General features: G+C 40.2%; 1 protein-coding gene across 8 annotated transcripts in view; it reads right to left on the reverse strand.

Moving 5' to 3' along the window:
* Positions 1–22,684, reverse strand: part of TSPAN4 (tetraspanin 4) — a 417,482-nt gene that overhangs the window by 57,484 nt on the left and 337,314 nt on the right. For all 8 annotated transcript variants that reach the window (XM_030275480.4, XM_072929804.1, XM_072929806.1 and 5 more), the window contains one exon: positions 14,134–14,325. In XM_030275480.4, coding sequence (XP_030131340.1) covers positions 14,134–14,325 — 192 coding nt within the window. The remainder of the gene's footprint in view (positions 1–14,133; positions 14,326–22,684) is intronic.

Here is a 22,684-nt window from a genome sequence, read left to right on the forward strand (position 1 = left end):
GGCCAGACCCAGCTTGGCATATACCATTTAAATTTATAAGGAAGAAACATGAACTCAAAGGCTCACAGCACCTAAACCCCCACCACACCTGCTGGAAACTCTCCCAGTTGCTTTTCAATGGAGTTCTCTCACTGTGGTGATAAATACTGAGAAGAATAAAATTGAGTTTTGTTTGGTTCACTGGGGCTGTAGGCTATTGGTATAATAAAGATTTATGCATGGAGAAACAACAATCCCAAAGCAAAGCGTTCATGTGAAACTCCATAAAAAAAGATTAATCTGACCTTGTACAGAGAAATGGTTTACCATACTACTTGTCAAACAGTGGGATGCAACCCAGCAGAGGTTCAGTGGAGATGTCCCTACTGCTCAGCTTTTCATAAATTACACTTGAAATAATCCCACAGAAGCTTTGATGAGGAAGGAGGTAAGGTAACACCCTTCTGTCTACCACTGCTGATTTCCATACCCTAAGAAAACTAAAGCCAGTTTCTCAGCAGCTACCTTTATATTTTACAAAGCCTTTGACTTTCCCAGAGATTCTCATTAAAGGTATATGGAAAAGGAAGTATGCAACTGCTACCAAACCTACATCATGGATATGTACCACCCTCCTGCTGTCAGAGAGAAAAGTCTGCTAGAGGAGAGGAGGTCCCAACTTTCAACTCCATTCCCACTGGATCTGTACCAGGCTTTTGACTCACTGCTTCCAGTTTTGTTCATTCAGGCTGTTGATACCAGTTGGAGAATCAAGAGCTGTACCCTGTGTACATCACTTGAAGCACGTTTCTATTGCTGCTCATATAGGCAGAGAACAACAGGTTAATTCAATAAATTAATAAATTAACTTATTAACAATAAGTTAATAATTAATAAGTATTTCCCTCCCAACAAACAGGATTCCTTGGTTTCTAAAATGCTCCAGACACTTGTCTCTGTGGATGATGACTGGCACACCAATACACAGGATTGGATCATCTTCTTCCCTACTGCTTCTCCCTCCCAAATCTTCTTAATAGGAGGATCATGTTGCTCAAATTGCCCATCTCTCCATGCCAGGAGTAGCTGACCTTCTCTCAGTCTCCCAAAGGCAAAAGTGACCCAATACATTGAAAACCAAGGTGTGATTGTCATGTTAGCCTCCTAACATTTTGCTACGAGACTAAATGTGATATAACTGATGGCAAACTCCAGACTGCTCTGTTTCCACTGCTTGCTGAAATAATGCCTTTAGTTTGATGGGGGGCTGTCTCAGAAGGGGACAGTAGGATCTCAGTGTGCCAGACCTGTTTCTCAGCTTAGCTCATGACAGAAGACAGAAGGTTCTTGCAAAGAATTATTCAATTCCTCTTCAACAAACATGAAAGTAGTAGGAAGATCCGAGAGCCAGCTGTTTCTTTTGAACAGTGATATATTCCAAAACAATTTTAAAGTTCATAGCCTAGCACATATATTGCTTACACCAAACTGCAAACAAATTAGCATAACCTTCCTATGACACTGAACAAATAACTCCAACAGACAGCCTGTGCTGTTTTCCATCACATTTGAACAGCCTGCAAGGTGGACAGTTGGCTTCTTTTCTGACAGACACTATGAAGTACAACACATGAGCAGGGAGGTTGCTCCTGGAAAATGCTCCAGCAAGATAACTGCCCTCCACCTGCACCAGCTCCCAGGATGAAGAGATAAAAAAAAAAAGGAAAATTTACAGCCAGTCCTTCCTCTGTAACATTACCTGCAAGTTTGGTACAGTGATGATACAAATGATACAAACATTTTGCCTTTTAGTGAAGCTGGACTACCAAATCCTCACTGATCATCTCTAATTTCAGTATTACATTTCACTTCCTAATGAATACACACCCTAGTAGAAGAAATTACAGACAAGTGTTCAGGGTAAGATAGTTGGTCTTCATAGCCTGGAAGAATTATTAATTAGTCTGCCTGGTCCTGATGTGTACATATGTAACTTTGGTACTCAAGAATGAACCAGCTCTGGGTGCTACAAGACAAAATCTCTCAGAATCCCAGACACATAAAGGGTGTCAGTGACGTCTGGGCACTGCCTGGTTCAACACCTTCCTAAAAGCACAGTCAGCTACACAAAGCTGTACAGAGCTGTGCCCAGTCAGCTTAGGAGCATCTCCAAGGATGAAGATGGACAGTCACCTACAGGCTCCCTGGATACCTTTTCCCAATACTTGACTATATTAATGATAAAAAGATAACAAACATATTCTGCATCTCTAATTTCCTTTGGTTTTAGCTTGTGCCTGTTATCTCTTGTACCATCCCTGTGAATCCTTCCAAAGGCTCTATTTTCTTTATATTATACTACAAGGTAGTTGAAGACATGAATAAAATATACTCCCTGCTTTAATTTCCTAAGACAGAACAAGCCCAGCTCTCTCAGTCTGTCCTTGCACATTATGTGCCCCACAATCATCACATTGGCTCTCCACTGGATTCCTTCCCTTCTGGTATTCATTTGTCTATTCTACTGGGGAGCTTTAAATTGGATTAAGCACTTTAGGTGTAGCCTTTTCTTATTCCGGAAGAAGGTGTCATTGCTTCTCCAGGTCAAGAAATGTAAAGGAATGTGGGGCTTAGTATGGTCTAGAAAGACCCAATTACTACATTTATCATTTTATTCTGATTTGAGACAAAGGTATATTTGAAAGATCTTTGCTTGATTTTTAGATTATAAACACTTAGAGCCACACTTTACCATGCTGTTGAAAATTTAAACTTTTCCTCAAATTTAATATGCTTTCTAATTTTTCTATAATTTTATAATGGATTATATTATTTATATTTAAATATTATTTAATGGACTGAGTGACATTGTATGTCATTACTATGGCTGACATTGTTAAAGCCTTTTATCTTCCTGCAGAATTGTAGCATCTCCATGCCCAACCTAACTATGACAACAGATGCATCAACAAACTATGATGCATTAGTCAAGCACCAAAAAGGGTAACACTGTCCGAAGTTCTGAATGCTATAAACTATTGCCAAATTTACTGCATATTCCCCACTTTGGAAAAATTCAAGCCACCTAAAAAAAAGTCTGAATCTATGTCACAATTGCCACAGAGATACTGAAAGAAAGAACTCCAGGTACTGGAGAACCACCCACTCTTTATATAGGTCCTGTATTTTTGCCATTGTTGGATCTGGTTTTGTAAGCAGAGCAATATGAAGTTCATCCTCAAGCATTTTCAGACTTCCCAGAACAGCTTTTTAATAACATATTGGTACTTGACTTTTACAGAATAAAAACTCATATGGTACAGATTTTGTCTGTATTCAAAAAAAAAGAAACTTTCTTCCACTTTTGAAAGCAAAAGTGTTCAATGTATCAGTAGTTCTCACAAGAAGTTTGATTTAACATAATTCCCTGAAGGCATCGTGAGCTGATATATTAATAGGGACTAGGAACATTACAAAAGATTCCCTTTTTTTTCTTTTTAAATTTCCTTTGATTTTCTTTTACAAGGTACTGAGCAAGGAGAGGAGAACAGAAGAGAAAGTGCAGAGGGAATTGCACTTAGAAGTAACTTCCTCTGTAGCCTGGAAGACTTGTACAGAAAAAGACAGAGCAGTGAACAAGAAATGACAGGACAATGCCCAGACTTCAATAATAACTGGAATTACAGTCAACAAAATCCCAGTGTATTAATCTACTACATGAACTTCAGAGCCAAAGAGAAAGGGCAGTTTGTTTCTACCAATTTCCATCACAGTGGATTCTGATTACACATCCCAGTACCAAAGGTTTTTGCTGACACTCGGTCTGAACGCTCCTTATTAGTTCCATGCACTTGCTCCTACTTACAGCACCACAAATGCTTCCTTTCTGTCCACAGCATTTATACTCCTTGAGTATTTGAGGATTTATGGTCCCATCTGAGCCCTCTCTCCCCCATGTTGTGCATATTTAGCTCTTTAAGTACTTCCTTGGAAGTACATCTCTTTAGTCTCACAATCATTTTTTTTCAGCATAAAAATGATAAGTTTGCTCATAAACTGTAAAAAGGCAGTAATGTATATAAGCAAACTCATGAACAGAAACTCCATTATGAAAACGTCATGTATCTAAATTTGGTTCATCAGCTATTATTCTCTGAAAGCCTTAATGGCTAATTCATTCTGATTGTGACAAAGCCTTTCATGCCTTATGCCTGCTGGATATATAGTACAGCTCTGTTTATGTTTGGACTATATATTTTATGAATGTGCAAAAACTCCCGCTGATCAATAAAGCTCAAAGAAATCTGCAGTAATTATTTCTGGGAAAATATACAACATATGCAGCCTTAACACATTAACAGTGTTTCATTTTAGTCTCATTACTGCTTTCAGTTGGAATCATTCAGTCTTACTGCATTAGTGAGAGTTTAGAGACCTGATATTCCCATACTATGCATCAAAGGATTTTAAGTGGTATTTTATGACATCTCTAGTATTTTTTCATATTCTACAAAAACTGACTCAAAATCAATGAAGTGCCATCAAATAGTAGCCAGGTATCACTCTCCTATCACAACAGAGGGTGGGTGTTGGCCCTTTAGCAGATCACAGATTCCTCAGCACTAAAAAAATTCTCGTTGGCCTTTGACTTTTATATGCTGCTTCATTTCTTCTGCAAACATAATGCAAATGTGTGACATGATCTAGTGTAATTTTATACCAGTCAGGAGAGAAACTCATCTTATTTGTGAAGTATAAGTGGCTGAAGAAGAAAATAAAACATCACAGTAGTTCTTGCAAGTCCCTGTGCTACTCCACTCATGACAAAGCAGCTGCTTGAGTCCATCTACCACAGGTAAGGGATACAGCCAATACAACTAAAAGGCTCTGGCTTGGGTTTAATCCAACCTACTCCATCTATGGTAATGTCATGCAATGTTCTTATTTCTAGGAGCATCAAAACAGTGCCTGGAAACTGTGATGTATGTGTAAGTGAAGGAGATGGTGAGAAGAAGATGGGCAAGGAGAAAATAAAGGACAAGGTAGAGCATTTTGTCTGCTTTTTAATTCTACTGCTGGTTTTACTCCCCTTTTGGGGTTCTCAAATGTGCTACAGAGAAGAAGATGCATCAGATGCACGTATGTCAGTCTTGCAGTAGCTTAAAAATAAAGAAGCAGGCAGTGTGGCCTATCTAATTCTGCCTTTTAGCTGGTAATACTGAGGGTCTGAAATACCTATAACATCAGATCAACTCTGTACCTTGTGTGGCATCAGTGATTTACACAAACTAGCCTCCATTTCTTTACCTCGTGAGTTACATTTTCTGAGGTTCAGATAATTCTACTCCTTACAGAGAAAGTCAATGTTGTTCTTCATTTTAGGTTCCATTACTAAGGTGGCTAAAAAATAACAAAAAAAATTACTGGGAATAAAAGCACACATGCTGCTTTACTAAGTCTACTGCCTTCTATCCAAGGAGATAATGTTATTATTAGGGAGAAAAAAAAAATAGCAAATGTTATGCTCAAAAATGATATCAATGTCTGGGCTGGCAAGGAACACACAAGTTACCTGTAATTTACTTTCAAAATGGGAGCAATTCTGTTGTCTTTCAGCTCTTGCAGGTGATCCTAGGTCTGGATCTGGAAATGGCTCAGAGCCAGGCTTCTTTTAAAGAACCTCTGGCACATGAGAGTTGGTTGAATGCCGGGATAAAAGATGGGAGAAGGGACACTTGGTAGGTGACAGGAGAACTTGAGCCTGCACAGACTGTCAGAGAAGCTGATATTGCTAGTAGACTTTAATCAACAAGGAGTTAGGAACTCACACACTGATAGCCATTTAGACAAACAGATTAAACCTTCTGTTGATCTAAATTAATACTCCCCTAACTCCTGCAGAGTCTGGTGCTGCCACACTCTATGATGGCCATAAAGCAGTGTCTTGGCACCACAAAAAGAAATGGGGACATTAGGAAAGTGTTCTTCCCTGACCTAACAGGGAAGAATCTCCTCAGGGAAGTGGATCTCCAAGCCAGTCAGAGTTTCTGGATGACACTCTTACTTGTATGGTTTAGTTTAGCCAGGCAATCCTGCAAGGAGCAGGTAGTAGGACTCAGTGATTCTTATGGGTCCCTTCCAACTCAATACTGTGTGATTCTGTAACTCAAAGCACATGAAGCATTAATGGCATTGCATCAGTCTGTACCAGAAAATTAAATATACCCTATAAGGTAAACCCTTCCTACACATTGACCCTAGGATCAAGTCTAAAACCAAGAGAGAAAACTTTAATCTTTCTCTCCTCAGTTCCCAGATCCATTGTTTAAGTGCTCCCAGAGCTGAAGAAAAGAAGGGAGGAAGGGGAGGACTCAGGTTCCATCCCCTCACAAATTTCAGTACCAGCCAAGCAGAAGAAGAAAGACAAGGAGGAGCAGATTCTTCATAATAGAGACAACCAAACTAGGGGAGATTGGTGCTCAGTACTTCCAGTCCAAGCAGGCAGCAAGTTGCAATTGCACATGCAACACAGCACTACATAGAGAAGTGATATACATCACGTATAATGTTCTCAGGCTGTATGTATGGCATCTGCATCACTTGCTTGCTGCTGTGGCTGCAGCCAGCATTTCCCTGATTTTGCTAGTTTGATTGCTAAAATACCAGCTCACGTGCTAAACTGGAATGAGAATCCATTGCTTGATCTTGAGCATTAAATTACTGAGATGAAGTAATTTACAGACTGTTTCTTTCACATTTAGTTGCTCTGAAATAAATTCCCTGTCACCAATGAAGTTTCAACTGTCAGCTCTCTGGATCCAGTGATACTACTGAAATCAGTAGTGTATTTTAGTTTGCTTTTCTTCCTACTCATTAACTCCTTCCTTCTTTTCTTTATGGCTGTTTCATTTACAGATGAGCTTGCTGGAGTTCAGAAAACTCTCAACAGCACAGACAAAACATCATGGGCACTCATTTTCCCCTTGGACTATTCCATAAATGAGAATCTTTTGATACCTGGATAGTCACACAGATATGTATATAGCATCAGTGTATTCCACAGCTGGTCCTGACCTAATATCAAGTTTTAATTCTGATTTTATTCATTCCAGCAGCTGTGACGATCTACTTGCTTATTAACACAAAGTTATCATTTCAATTAAACTGAACACATATCTGTTAATGATTATTTTCCTTCCACTTCTCATTAACCATTGTTTCAGCTTTTCTACAATAAAAATCAGGGTTATCCACAAATTAGGATATATCAGAATAAGGGGAAGTGGGTGTATCTAAGCCATTTTGTTAATCTTGTTAATTAACACAATTTTGTTAATGCTTGATGTGATGGAACATACCCAACCTTGGTGCTTTATAAGAAGGCAGCTGGCTTCAGATAATCACAGAGGAATCAGCATTTTGTCTGTTTCAAGCCCTTTCCCCTTTCTAATTTACTCTTGTGTAGGTAATGTATAGAGAAGGAACCCTTCATCCTCTGCCTCTTTTGACTAGATACCTACATGGTATCTGGTATTGGTCATGCTGCATCCTAACCAGAGCAGAAGAATGTGTTCTTGGAACCAAACCATTGGAGAGAAAAAAAAGGGCCACCAAATCCAACGGTGAAATAAAGAACTACCTATGATCTTATTTCCTCTTAGGACGCTGGTTATTATTTAAGTTTCAAGTGTCTGGAAATGTATCTCTATATGTGTGCTGTAACAACCAAATAGGGATTTAAATCTTTCCTTCACACAGGGCTCCATACTGGTTTTTAGCAGTATTCCTATGATCTCCTGGACCACAAGTAAGTCCCTATTTGCAAAAACATACGCACCAGACCATGTTCAAAGATCCTTTCCAGCAGCTTCTCTAAATGTTCTGTTTCACATTTAATAGAAGGCAGTGCTGCAATTAGGCTGATCAGCTCAGCTGGGACAGCCTACAGTGTTGCCCATGGAAAACAACTAAGGCTGCCAATTACCATTTTCAACAAAACAAAAAATTGAGAAATAATTTTGCTTTGGGATATTTTTTTTTCACTTGGACACAATACATATGATAAAAGAAATCAGAATTGTCATTGCTATTATGGAAACATGGACTAAATGCTTTTTAAAGGTCACTGAAGCACACAGGATGGCTAGATATACTCTGATGTAATCACAGAAAGATGATGAAGGCACTGAGTTGAGATTTAGATAATTTGGGTTTGCTTCATGGCTCTCTCACAATCTCCCAGCGCAGCCTAGGCAAGGCACTTAGTTTCACTTTGCTGCAGCTCCCTAGTCTAACAAGAATAATAATATTTTCCATTTGTCTTACCTAATTAGACAGTAAGCTCTACTGGTCAGCTACCTCTGCTTACCAGGAGTTTTATACAGAATGAACATCCTCATAGGCTGCCTGCAGGGGATACTGTAATACAGGTATAATAAATTATATAATCCATTGTGATTTAACATCTGGCACTGAGACTTATAACCTGGACTATCCATGGAATAATTAATGACCTTTTTCAGGGCAAGCATACAAATATAGATGCCTGCTAAACATGTCCAAAAGGCAGAGAATTCAGGCAATTTAGCTCCTCAAATATGATCTTAAGCAATTAACCTAAAAGATAATGTTTACACAGACCCTTAAGGATCAGCTGGGTCAACATTTGAGCACTGAAGTACTTAATCAGACATAAATCTCTTTAGCATAGAGAAATGGTCTGTTCAGGTGTACCCACAGCAGCTGCCTGAAGTCAGAACCATGATCAAGCCAGCACAACTGACTGAGTCCGAGTGGCAGAGCAAAGTGGTGCCTCAGCTCTTGCAAGGACCTGCCCTCATCAGGAAAGCACACACAGTGCAGTGGGGTTAAGAGCACACAGGCCAAACATTTTGTTAAAATTCACAAAGATGATGGATATGACTAACAGCTCTGATGCACATCAGAACTGTATGGCTATTCCAAAAGGAAAGCAAGCAAAGATGGATTCCTAATTTCGTATCAAGATAACCCATAATGATTTGCAGTATACCTACATGATCCAGCAATGCAGGACAAAATACCTGCAAAAAATATCAATGGAAGTCCATAAATTAACCTTCTCACATCACACTCCTGGCTTATTATCTCTGTCACTGGTTCAGGCCACTGACACAATCCATCAGAACAAAGCTGCCATTTTCTAACTCTACAGCTGAGCTTGTAGCAGAGGGACCTCAGTCATACAGTCTTGAGCAACAATGCTCACAAAAATGTTAAACAAGTCTTACTGAAGCAGGAAAGCACTGTTTGCCTACTTCATTCAACAATTTGCATCTATATTCAGATGTAAGATTATATATACCAGTTTGCATACTTATCTCAAGAATACCTGTTGCTTTGATTTCCCTAGAGAAATTGAATAATGGAAAAGTTTATCTTCATTCACATTGTAGCTGGAGCAAATAAGAATCAGCGCAAATACCCATTTTTTTGTTCACTGACATCTTAGAATGACAGCTGTAAAATTCACAATCTATGTATTTCTGCAGAATGCATAGAATGGTTGATGTTTCCTTTTATTTTTTTTTTTTTACATTCTTAGATTTTCATATTATTCTATTCCTCTGAATGCAGAGAAATAAGAATGGGCCTGTTTCTTAAGAAACTAAGGAAGCACTGACTTTACATTTTCCTGACTATACATTGCTACTGAGTAAAGAATATCTGCAGTTGAGACCAGGTAATTTCTTTCAAGCCATAAATCTTGAAGCTTTAGACTAGCTATCTAAACTCTCAATTCAGGGACTTAATGTGACTCCTCCTGACTAATGCACACAGCTGTACTAAAATCTCATTTACAAACTGAACTTTACTTCTGCTTTTGATCTCCTTTTCCCACCTGTCCTCTACTTCTCAAACTACTTGGTCTGCTCTCACTTCTTTCAAAGGTCATTGGCAAATGCCAGAGGTAAGTAATTACTAACACTCACACCTAACACCACAACAGCCTAATACCAAAGAGCTTACAGGTGTGCTCTGACAAAGCAATACAAATGTCATATGTGCAGAACACAAAGATACATGATCAGAGTCTCATCTGCTCTGCATCTTAGTGTATGAAATGTAAATAGGCTGAAATGTCTCTCTGATACTGCTCACTTTTCATTCACTCAATCAAACTGTGGGAAATCTCATCCCTTGTCACATCATCAAACAGGAGCATTATTCTTAAGGCAAGACCTTCCACAAATATCCTGTGTCTACCACCACATAAACTTCTGCTTCTCCAGTGCAGATGGGCTGAGCTCTTCCTGCTTCCCCTCAGTTCATTTTAGGGTCCCCACAGTGCTCCATGCCTCCTGCATGGCAAATGTCTTCCTCCAAACTGCCCACCTCAATAACAGCAGCACGTGCCCTCAGCTAGAAACTGCCACAGGCTTTCCTCTTCCCTCTGCTTTTAGGAAGCAGAGCAAGCATTCCTGTTGTATGGGAAATTTGTCTTTCCAGTCCTTGCAGATCAGACTCCCAACACCCCACATGAGGATGAGGTGCACTGTGGGAGATATGAGCCACCTGAGGCCCAAATTGCTCTTGGTTAAACCCAGCATGACCATGTTGTTTGTGGGCTTAAAATGCCACAAGTGTCTTCAAGGAGATCTTAAGGATGTGATTTTCAGAGTGGGTTGCAACAGGAATACAGTACAGGCAGAGAATTCACATCATCTTTACTACTGTCTGTGGTCATACTTAACACCCCAAACTTTCTGTCATGCTGTATGGAGCCAAGGAAAAGGGCAGGTCAGTGAAAACTGTTACTCACTCAGAGATACACAGCAATGTTTTGCTCAATGGAGCGATGTCTGATCTCACATATGTAGGATATAACATAAGTATCTGCCAACCCACCATGATAAAATCCCTAACTATTCCCCCAGCTTGGTTTATCCCACTTGATCTTTTTTTTTTTTTGTTCATTCCAAGCTCCCTTCATCAGACTATAGTATACAGACTGCTGAAACACACAGTGCATGTAACATTCTAGCTTCTACTTCTTGCTTTCCTTTTCTTTGCATTTCCATTATAACTATTCCATGCTTTTAAGCCCACCACAAATCTGTTACAACTGCCTGCAGACCTTGTCTAACTCCTGTGCATCTCAGTTCCCTAAGTTTGTTTAGTGCTTTAAGTAAACCTGGTCTAGTGAAAGGTGTCCCTGCTAATGTCAGGGGAGTTGGAATTGGATGATCTTTAAGGTTCTTTACAACTCAAACCATTCTGGGATTTTAATGCTGGGGCTCGACAAATATCAGGAGGTGAAGGCAAATCACCCAAATGTATTATCTAGGGACTAGTGCAACACAACCAAACAGCCTCCATCTTCCCTTTTTAAACACCTGTGCAAACAGACTTCAGTTGCTCCATTTCTACTTCCAAAGCTCCTATTTCCAAATGGAATAAAATGTTACAAGAAGCTGCTAAAGAAAATGCTTCACAGGAAGATGGCAGCTGCATCACACACAAGCTACTTTGTGAGTGGCTGTCACATCTGTGGCAATGCCCTCTGGAGATAAAAATTCAGTTCCAAAAGCAACCTTAGCTACCACCAGGACCAAGGCCAGATGTTAAGTGGCAGCCAGGGAGATGTTGAAAGGAGTGTAAGGACTTGATCCATAAGCAATTGTTAAGCACCATGTGTGCCACAGACACACAAGGCTGGGAACACTTAGGAGCTTTCCCTTTACAATTTAGATGGTAAATCCTATTGCAAGCCAGCTGCAACAAAACAATCCTCTTTAAAAAGCAGACAGGGCATTTTCAGGGCTGTTTAAAAACCCAGAGATATTCTAGGAAGACGTAGTTTTCATTGTGCCAGAACACCGTGTTGGAAACACTTGTGGAATAAGAAATGGAAGAAAGAATGTAGCAACCACACACCCTAAGAGCAGCCCTGGTTTGATATTCAGCAATTTCTTTCATTCAAGAATTTTTTTTTGCTGTTTGTGTTACCTAGAAAAATGGGAGCTGGCCAAAACTAAATGTCTCAGCCCTAAACTTGAAAACACTTTCAAGCACAGGTCAAGTCAAACCAGCAATGTGGGGAAAGGAAGACTAAGGACAAACCTGCATGGTAAGGCTTTGCCCACAGAAACAAGAGCTGCTACCACCATCCATTTCTCTTCTAAAGACATAGGCACAACAAAGTTAACTCAGAAGAGCTCAAAAATCTCCCTGGTATTTACTGACAGTGAGAAAGTACCAATGCAATGAAATATAGAAAGTCACTCTAAACCAAATAAAAACTGAATTCAATGTGGACTAATGAAACTGTATTTCGACCCTCTACAGTTGGGCTTAATCAGAATTAAAGTAGCTATAATCAGCTCTAACACAACTCAGTTTTGAAGAAAATTGAATAAAATAGAGGCCACACTGAATAGCTACAGTACAGAAAGGTAAGGACATGAAGACAGAGTGAAATGCAGGTACCTAATCAGATCAAGCTTCTCCATTCTCCTGTGCAGAGAGCTTCTAAATGAATTTGGATTCCTTTGCATTACTTAACTTGATCCATCAAGTAGAGTCCTTATGTCAGACACTGAGGAACACTGATTCTGAGTGCTCTGCAGTGTCAGAAGGAGCAGTACCTGCAAGCATTTCCATCTCCCATGGATGCCCAGCTGGGGGTGGCTGAGTGCATTCACCCTAGCTGGGCAATGATGGCTGATCAAGGGAGTCTCTGCCCTTACCAAAAGGATAGATGAAGGACAAAAAACCATAAGAGAGAAAAATCCTTAAACTCCTCCAGTACTGAGGATTGACTGCCAGATCCTGACACACATACAGGCACTGCTCACTGCTGTCACACCTGGGCTAGGCCTTCAGGAAAGAACAAAGTAGGTGATTAATTTTGCTCATATAAGCTATACCATTAGACTTTGCACCCTGTGGGCTCCTGCTGTATTGGCATTAAAGCTGTAATCCATTACATCTGTCTGGGCACACACTTCCTCCACAAAGTGTGTATTTATAGGACTGTTAAAAATGTCAAGGACTTTCAGCTTCAGATTCAAACTTCAGCCTTGCCAGTTTAGATTTTCACTCACATAACTGCCTTAATTTCCATTTATATTGTTCATTTTAGTTTCAAGCCACATACATAGCCTTTACTAGCCTAGACTGACTAGTTCTGACTGCCTAAAAATCAGCAGAAACAACTGATTAAGACAAGGGCCTGGAAAAAGTCCTCTGTTGAGGCTTGGAATCTCAGTCACTTAAGAGATTTGGGGGCTTGTGTGCCTTAACTCATTCTGCAGCTCCCAGAGAAAAAGATTATTACGTGAAGCACAGTAAGGAGCAGCCTTTTACAGAGGCACCACCAGATGACCAGCTGAACCACAGCTCCTCTTCACTCTGAGGTTTGCCAAACCCCATGGTGAAGTTCTAGTCTTGAGCAGCAAGATCACCTCACTTCCTGGTCCTCAGCTGAACACGATGCAAAATATACACTAACACCAACTACAGAAGGTATTCACTGCTCCTAAATTTCACCTTTGAGTGGCATCAAACTGCATTTTCATAAAATACACCAGGGAGGTGGCTCAAGATTCTGTGAAATCATGGACAGCTGGCACCTTATTAATCTTTGATTTCACAGCAGTCTCCTTGTGCTGGCACCTTTGCTTCCTGAAATCTCACCTTTTGGAGAATGAATGGTTGGAAAAAACAGCATTGTCAAACCTGACAGTCTTAATTTTCATTTAAACCAGAATCAACTGCTTTAGAATCAACCTGTTTCCTGCCTGCATTGATGTCCCTGCCCTGGATTTCAGATAACCAGTGCCACTAGGGCAAACATTTGGAGTGGATTGCTATCAAAACTGAGTGAAAAATAATTTAAAGATACACCACAAAAGATGTCTTTACAAAACCCTTCCTCTTTCTCTGAAGGAAACCTACACCACCACTAACAATTCCCTCCCTGCAGGTCTCACCCTCCATGGTCAGGAATGACCTGCAGCTCCTCAGAGCGATTATCAACGCCTGTTTCACACAGGACTCGCGTCTCATCTGGGTCAAGTGGGCAACTTCTATTGAGATACAGGTCACTGCAGCATGCATTGCAATAGCACCAGCATCACAAGACAGCAAACACTGCAGCAGCTCAATACTCACACTCAGCAGGAGGCACTTGTTTTCTTTGATGGCACCTATGCAGCCCACGAAGCCAATGATCATGACAAACGTCCCTGTGACGATCAGCAGGTTGGCAGCTGACAGGGATGGGAAAGAAGAGGAGAGGGTGGCAAAGTTCCCTTGGGTAACAGCCAGCCAGATGCCTACACCAAGGATTCCACAGCCTCCCAACTGGGAAAACAAAGAGAAACAAAGGAATTCAGTTATTGTATCCAAGCAACCCAAGATATGAAACCATATCAAAATGGCAGTGGAGCAAACGAGCAGTCACACCTAGTAAGAAATTATTTCTCCTTATGACATTTTCAGTACGAAAAACAAAGGAGAAAAAAAAATAGAAAAGTCATCAGTAAGATGCAACACTCAAAAACTCACAGATTTCCTAAATCCAAGACACAATCTCAGATACCAGGTCTTTTGCCCTCTAGTGAAAAAGCAGACACTGAGTAAAGGATAAATTCCCAAAGGGTCAGGGATTGAAAATAAATCCCTGTGCCATTTAGGTACTTTAGAGAACTGCCCAGAATGGCTGAAACATTTTCAATTCCCCATTCTTCCCATCCCAATACACTGTCTCTCATCCCTGACCCATGCCATAAGCAAATCTTGCCAGAGCATCCCCCTGGTAGAACACCTCATACTTCTTAGTTAGCTCCTGTCTAAGGTCAAGCCTCTCCTGGAAGCAAGAGAGCATTTAGAATGTAAGGCAAAGAGGATTTTGCATCATTATCTAGTCACACAGCACAGCATCACTTAGGTTTCTTTCTTTCCTGCTCTCCCTTTAAAATAACCAATTTTTATTGAGTTTATAATTGCACTTTATTATCCAAATCAATTAAAGGCTTGGAATGAAATTGTGTTCATAGAGTAGTAAGCCAGACATATGCACGAGCATATCCACTAAGTACCTGCATAAAGTGGATGAACATAATGCAGCTCATGAACCAGGGAAGGAAAAAGACAGAGTTAATCCTCGGGCAGAGCTAAACCTCAGAAATGAAACACAGAGGAGAAACACAAAAGCCAAAGCAATTTCTTATACTAATTACTAAGGTTGTCTCTTAATGCCGCTGAATTCCTCCCCAAATAACAGGCAATAAAGGCAGCTGTGTTTTAAGGCAGCATTCCTCACCCCAGCTGCAAACCACTGTTTTGTTCAGAGCTAAGGAACCTAACTAAACCTCACATCAGTGTACCTCAGCTGTACCACCCTGTGTGTCTCCACCGAGAGAAAGCAAACTCCAAGACACAGGGGCTCAAATGTCCTCATTTAGGAGTCTTTGCAAATTCCAGGCATCCCCACATCACTGTATTCAACCTTTCACAAGTATCCTCTTACAAGTGCCATGGAGGGACAACCCATGCCCTGACCTCCCCTCTATTCCCACTTACAGAGTATGATCATGAACATTGTCCAAAGTTATTGAAGAACAACCAAGGGAGTGGAGGGGGAAGAATACCTAGAGAAGGTAACCCACAGAAAATCATTTAGGCTAAGGGAGGGGATATAAAGAAAAGCTATCGTCACGGCCCACAGGAAAAAAAAAAAAAAATAAAAAGGAATCATATAGCAACAAAATCCCTAAAGAGGAAATAAAACACTGATGGTCAGAACAGAACAGCATTGAAGGAGATGTCACAAACATCTAAGGTAAAACCAAACTGGTTAGAGTGCTGAAATACAGACAGGAATAGCACTAAACCGGCTGAGGAATGGGCTGAAAAGGAGAAGTGCACTTCTGCCTCTTCAGCTTGGTGGATGTTTGCCTCAAGATCAGCCTCAGAGCTGCAGGCATGAGGAGGCTGCTCAAACAGCCCAATTAAGCCTAATGAAGGTGGATGCCCAAGAGCAGCAGAACCATGACCTTGCAATACATTTAGCTCTTCAGTTCTTTGTTCTGAAGCAACTCAACAGCACCAAAAAGAGGCAGCTTATTTCATCACCTTTCATGCTCCCCCTGCTGCTATGCTGCTTTGAGTGGTACCATCACTTGTATTGCAGGGGGTGGGTCTCACTGAGGATGCTGTAAAGGCAAGACCCGCTTGCCTGCTCCTCCATCATCCACTAAATTCTTATTGATGCACAATGCTTAATGCTTGAGACATTGTTGCCTGGATGTTTGAACTCAGCATCTTCTGACTCCAAAGTAATTCTTGTTTGCAAAAACTGGAAATTCACCAGTGGCATGAAACATCAGAAAACCAGGACACAGTTCATGCAAAATGCCACAACTGGGGCTGTAGCCATTTAGATCAGGGATCCTGTTCAGCAGCAGTATCTCACTACACTGCCCTTGATTCAGAGATACTCTGCTCTCCAGCAGCTCATTACATTCCTATTTTTAAAGAGATAATGCACAGCTCTTCCTTGGGTTGACTGACTAAACTTGAAAGGCAAAAAGGCATCCTTTGAACATTAAACCACCCAGCTCAAACTGGATTTCATAATGTCAGCGCATATTACTGAAGACTGCTCCACCTTTGTTCAGCTCTGTTCCTTTTCCCACATGAGAATATCTACTCATGGTCCCAAATAAATTTACTAAGCTGTCACACCAGGCACACCCAGGAAACAGAGGCTGTCCTTAGCTATAGACTAAACTGCACTTTAAAGGCCCCTCTTGCCCAGGGAGCGAAGCACACCTGCAAGTCTGCATCCAGGGGCCTTTTAACAATCAAGGATCTGTTTAGGGAACTGCTTAAATAAAGAACCAGCACCCACCAAGACAGCCACAGGAGCCTTTCCAACAACAGCCAAATGTTTTCTATTCCAGAACATTCAAAAAGCTTGCTCCTCATCCTCTCTGCCTTCCATTCTGAACTGAATTGCAATGTAATTCCCAGTCTGAGACCCTGGCATTAGATGCATCATATTTACTTATTCTGGATCAGAGCCAAGAGAAAGCCATTGTAGTTGGTTCTATGCTGCATGTCTGTTTTTACTTCCTCCTCTTGGTATCTAAGGCATAGATAATTTTAAATGGTTATTTATGATGTTCCCTCTCTTCCACTTTTTCTCTCCTTACCCCCAGCCCTTTTTTTGTGTCAAAGAGTGTCAGAAGCATAGTGAGGAAATGAAAAGTTTTGACAGTTTTCTGGGCTTGCTGATATGCTAAACTAAACAAAACCAAAACCATTAACAGGGCTGGTTTTGACAATTTGGGGGCTTCTGCACAAACAGTGATACTGTCACAATTAAAAGAGAAACCAGTAAGATAAAAAAATTAGAGAGAAGACTACAGCTGATCTACTGGCAGCCAAATGAGAGTCTGTATTAACTCAATTTGGTGAGTGCAGAGTTGACTATAAATTAAAAAAAAAAGAAGTTCCCCTTCAAAGATGCCAGGCTACTGAAAATAGTACTTTTTAAAACTCCCCTGTGAAATGTTTAACACATTATTTGCCTAATTTTTCAGGATAATCCACTCTCTTGCAAACAAGGCAGCTCATGACAAAACCTAAAACAAAATGCAATTCTCTCTTTTTTTTTCCTAATAAATGTTGCTCATTTTTTTGCAAAGTCTCTTATTCTAAGGTGAAAACAGTGAGACACCAGAAGGAATACTGTCCCAGCCCTAAGACATAGGATATTTGAGTCAGGTGTTTGCTCCAGGAAAGACCTCAGTGTAAATCTTGAATGGGCTATTTGGTGCATCTGTGCCTGAGCTGCAAAACTGTGAGGAAAAGACAGAAGCAGTGGGTTCTTTTCAAGCCCTGGACTTTGCAATTGGCTGTGGAAGTAGCAAAATATTCTGTTCAAGACAAATTTCTCACAAATTTATAGAGCAGAGTCAAGCAGTACAGCAGGTGTCTTATTCTAAAAGCAGAGATTATCTGTCTCTTCTTCCCCAGGAGATGCACAGAGGCGTGCACTTGCTCTCTTGGCAAATAAACTGCCTATGGAATTAGATCCTCCAAATTGTTCTAATGGGCTAGAAAATAAATTATTCAGGCTTCAGTGCCTACATTTAGAATTGATCTTACAGTATGATAATCAAAGTAATCCCAAACAGCCCTGGATATATGCTTGTTGGTGAAGAAAATTATTCTGAAGTCACAGCTACACACTTAAAATACTGCAGGAGAAATTGACTCATTGTTCATGATAATGGTGCTGGCGTCTTTAAGTGGGGTTTTTTATTGGTTTTATTACACAGAAAATGCATCTAATTGAGGTTTCTCATATTGTATCTGATTAGGATCTACTCATCACACTTCCTCTTTTAGCCCCCCCCAAAAAAGAAAATATCCTTGTGTGTTAAGAAATACACTGATAACAGAATCCAAGGGGAAGAGACGACCAGTGGAAGATACGACCAGTTCCCTTGGAGGATTTTTCTCCCCCAGTCTCTACATATTTAAATTAAAAGGGCTCTCTCAATCCCCCTTGCATGAATATGCCTCCCCCGCCAAGTCCGGAGTTAAAGTATACAGTGAAAAAACCAGCATGTAAGTATCAACAGCAGTGATGTGAACATTATCCTGCAAATGTTCTTGTAATATCAGGCACCCTGAAATTACTTCTGCTTTCAGCTAGACACAGAGAGGGGGTGGGAATGGAATACATATGTATATTGACAGGATCAAATGAATCAAGATTCTTACACAGAAAAGCAGGATTATGGGTGTAAGTGCAGGGGATGCAACACCCCACATAAACCCCTGTGAATGACCTGTCTGTGCAGCTGTTGCCCATTCAGGAGGGAGTAGCCACTTCGGGAATACACCTTCAAACACATTGTCCACTTGTGGAAAACACCTTCCAGAGGCAGTTCATGGCCACTGGACTACTGAAGCCCTCGTAGCCATCCATCTGCACCACGCCCCCACTGCCAGTGTGCAGCACGACTGAAATTGCAGGTGGTGTCCCCCACGTGGATCAACTTTTTGGCAGAGCTCATGAGACATAAACTAGGAGTGTCACCTCTGCACGGCACAAGCTGCATTTCCTTCACTAGCCAGAGGACTGAAATGTAACATCTATGGGATGAGAAGCACATTTCTGCCCTTACATTATTGAGGCTCTGTAGTGTAGAGCTCTGTAGTGTAAAACTGAAGGATATGCACAAATTCCATCCAAAATGGCCATGATCTGAGCTGTGTCCTTTTAGCAAGACTTTAAAAAGAACTAGGAGAAAAAAAAAAAAAACCCACTTGAGAAAAGATCAGTTAGTAGGGACCACACTCCTGAGAGTGAAGAGAGAGGAACAATAGTATTCCCTAAACACCAATATGGGATAGGAAAGGTGATTAGAGGATTGGTATTAACTTTTCTTAAGACTAAAAAAGTTAGAGGCTATTTGGTCTACAGATTGAAAAACAATAAAGTCAAGTACTTTTCCACAAAACATTTAATTAAATTCTGGCATTTATTGCCACAGAGTTTTGTGGATGTTGAAATATATGCAGGTTCAAAAAGGGATTACACAAATCAAATGAGAGCAAGGTATTCTAGCATTTCTTATAAATGGTATTTTACTTGCAGCACTTACAGGGGAAGACCTTAAACTATTAATTGGAGGAGCTGATTAAAGTATCCTGTCTTGTCCCTTCTTTTTTATTATATTCTCTCTAAGCATCCCTGACCATGACCAAAAACAGGGCAATCAGCAAGATAAAACCTTTTCAACATTATGGGCATTTGTTTGTTCTCCTTACTTCACCCTCTTCTGCCACTAGTTTAAGTGTTCACTTAAAGTCTGAATTTGACTTCTTCTTTTTGCTTGCTTGACTTGGCATCAATCTACTTTCAGAGACAGGGTTCTAGATATAGACACCAATTAAGGAATTAAATCCCTGTTTCTCCTTACCTACATACCATATCCTTCATTTTGTATCAATGAATACATAGTTCATTTCAATGTAAACTTTAAAGATCTGTTTCATTCATTGAGTTTATCTTATTTAGAAACAAATTCAAAATCGTTATCTCCCTCAGATTCACTGGACCTACAAATGCTGTATTTCTTTTCCTGTCAGCATGCAGATCCTGTTCAGCTGCTTCTCTCTCAGGAAGGGGAAAGGGAAAGGTAAGTGTGTAACTGAGTAAAGCATGAAGCATTTCAAATGCCATTTGCTTCAGCTCTACATATAAGCAGTAAAAATTTAAAAGCTGTATGAAATTAGTTGTTTGGCCCTGACATCCCACATCCTTTTCAATCTCCTTAAAAATAATTTCTGAATACAAAAGTCTCACGTTGCTATATGGGCCATTATGTAGAAAAGCAGCAGCCAAAGACCTCCAAGAGCTGCAGGTCTCCATCGCCAGCTGGTGTCAGCAGCACAGCTGATGGGTCCCCACTCTGAGCAACAACAGCCAAGGATCCAGCCTGAATGTCCCACTGTACATTTTCTCCTGAATTAATATCCTACCTGCCTCTCCTTTACAAGCCAGCGTCCTGTCAATAGTGTAACACAGCATGCAGCACTCAAAGTAGGTGTGCCGTGCCATCTTCCACAAGTTATCCTGCACAGGCAAGCAACTGTTAAATGAACACAAGTACCCGAGTGCCACAATCTCAATCTCTGCTCTGCCTGCCAGCATGACATTCATGCCCTCACTGCCCTCTAACTCCACTGTGTCTTGTCAAAGGTTAGAAGAAACACATATCAATAGCTCATGTTGCTGTTTTCCTTCCCTTTAGACCCTTCTCTCCTACAAACAGGCTTTGTTTTATTTATATTGGGATATTATACTGGATATTCCTCCCAGTGCATGAGCCTGACAAATGCCAAGTGATTTTATCAAGCTTAAAAGGAGCTCTGAAGTCCTGTTTGTAAACTACATGGGCAAAGAAACATCACAAGAATGGCAATCCTTTTCATACTGTCAATAATGCAAACATTCAAAATGCTGCATTTTCAGTTACCCTGGTGTGGATTGAGCCTCAGGAACTTAAGCCCCAAGAAATTCAATATTCCTTCTCAGCTGAGTTCCACCACTAAATCGCAGTATCATACAACTAAAGTAAATTTGGGGACAATTGAAGACACCAAAAGACAGAATCTCATGCTGACACCTCGCCAGTGGAAAAGTGAATAAAGAGTCATTCAGGTAATCCCTGCTGTTTTATGAGCAGCATTCTCCTACACACTTATTCCTCCAAATCATAGCTAGCTATCAACTACAGGTACAGAGGAACAACTGCCACATTTATGAGTTAATACCAACCTAAAATGTGATGGTTTCCCTTCATGGGTTCAAAATTCACTGAAACACTTAAATGTGTGCTCAATTGCATCCTTATTCAGCAATGTAATAAAAGAATGTGCTTAACTGCCACTGACCTTAATTAGGCCCTTTTGTAGTGCCTTGAATTGCCCTGTGCTGCAAAGCTCTGTCACCAAGGATGTAAAAACTTGCAGAAATAGAACAGTTGAGAATGACCTATTAAGGCAGCACTGCTGATTAAACATAATAAAAGAATATTAAAAAGTGGTGATTATCAGTGTCACAAGCATCTAATCTGGTAACTTGCCTAAATTGTAATTTGAATTAAAGATTATGAGGAAAGCAGTGAGTTAATGACAACTTACTGAAACAGAGCAAATGCATGAGTTAGAAAAGGAAAAGGGATGAATACATTACCACTACTCTTTCCAGGTTCTAGCTTTAACTGCTGCCAAACCAAAAGTGTTAAAGCTTTTTCATCTGCTCCTCAAATATAATTTCTTAATCCACCTGGGATTACTGAAATGAAATAGATACAGTTATAATGATGAATACATGCATGAGGTCTGAAATCAGAATCCATCAAGTGAAGACAATCACTTAACAAAGAAGCAGCAGCAGCGTATGAAAAGTGGGTGGGACCAGGAGTCTGTGTTCTGTTCCATCCTACAGCAATAAATAACTTTTTAAATTACTTCGTAGCATAACCTGGGAAAAGACCAGATCTGGAGCTCTAGATGCAATTGTAATCACCTGTTGTCACACACCTAGCTCTAAATACTGAAAGCAATAGAAGCAAATATAATTGTAAAGTTTGGGGGAGTTATACAACACAAACCCTGTGATGTTGTAAAGGCGATTGCTGACAGAGAATTTTACCTGAGCTATTTGGCAAAATACTGAAAGAAACTGAGCATAATAAGCCTCAAACAGTGACTCCAGAGCCCATAGCTTAGTTCTTTGGTTTAGCACAGATTTCCTATATTAGATAAAACCCAGATTATTCAGTATCTTCAGTGCTTTTCTCTCCCCTGGAGGTACTGGATGGATTTAGAATAAAGGGTAGTGAAATACAATGATACGAGTCCCAAAGAAAACCAAAGATAAACAAACAGACTCCTTAGAGAACACAAAGATGACAGAGATGATCATTCTATTTCATATTAAAGTTTTTAAAACATGTTGTAACAAGCATAATCTGCAGAAAAATAAAATGAAACCAAATTTTATATTGCATGTTTAATCCATCCATAGAGGTATGTAGATAATGCAAGACTGGTTGCTATAGGAACATCCATAGCAAACAGATACTATAGCTGAAATGCCAAATAATTTGTGAATTTTAAAAAAAGTGCTGAT

Source organism: Taeniopygia guttata, chromosome 5 (genome assembly GCF_048771995.1).
Source record: "Taeniopygia guttata chromosome 5, bTaeGut7.mat, whole genome shotgun sequence".
NCBI lineage: Eukaryota > Metazoa > Chordata > Aves > Passeriformes > Estrildidae > Taeniopygia > Taeniopygia guttata.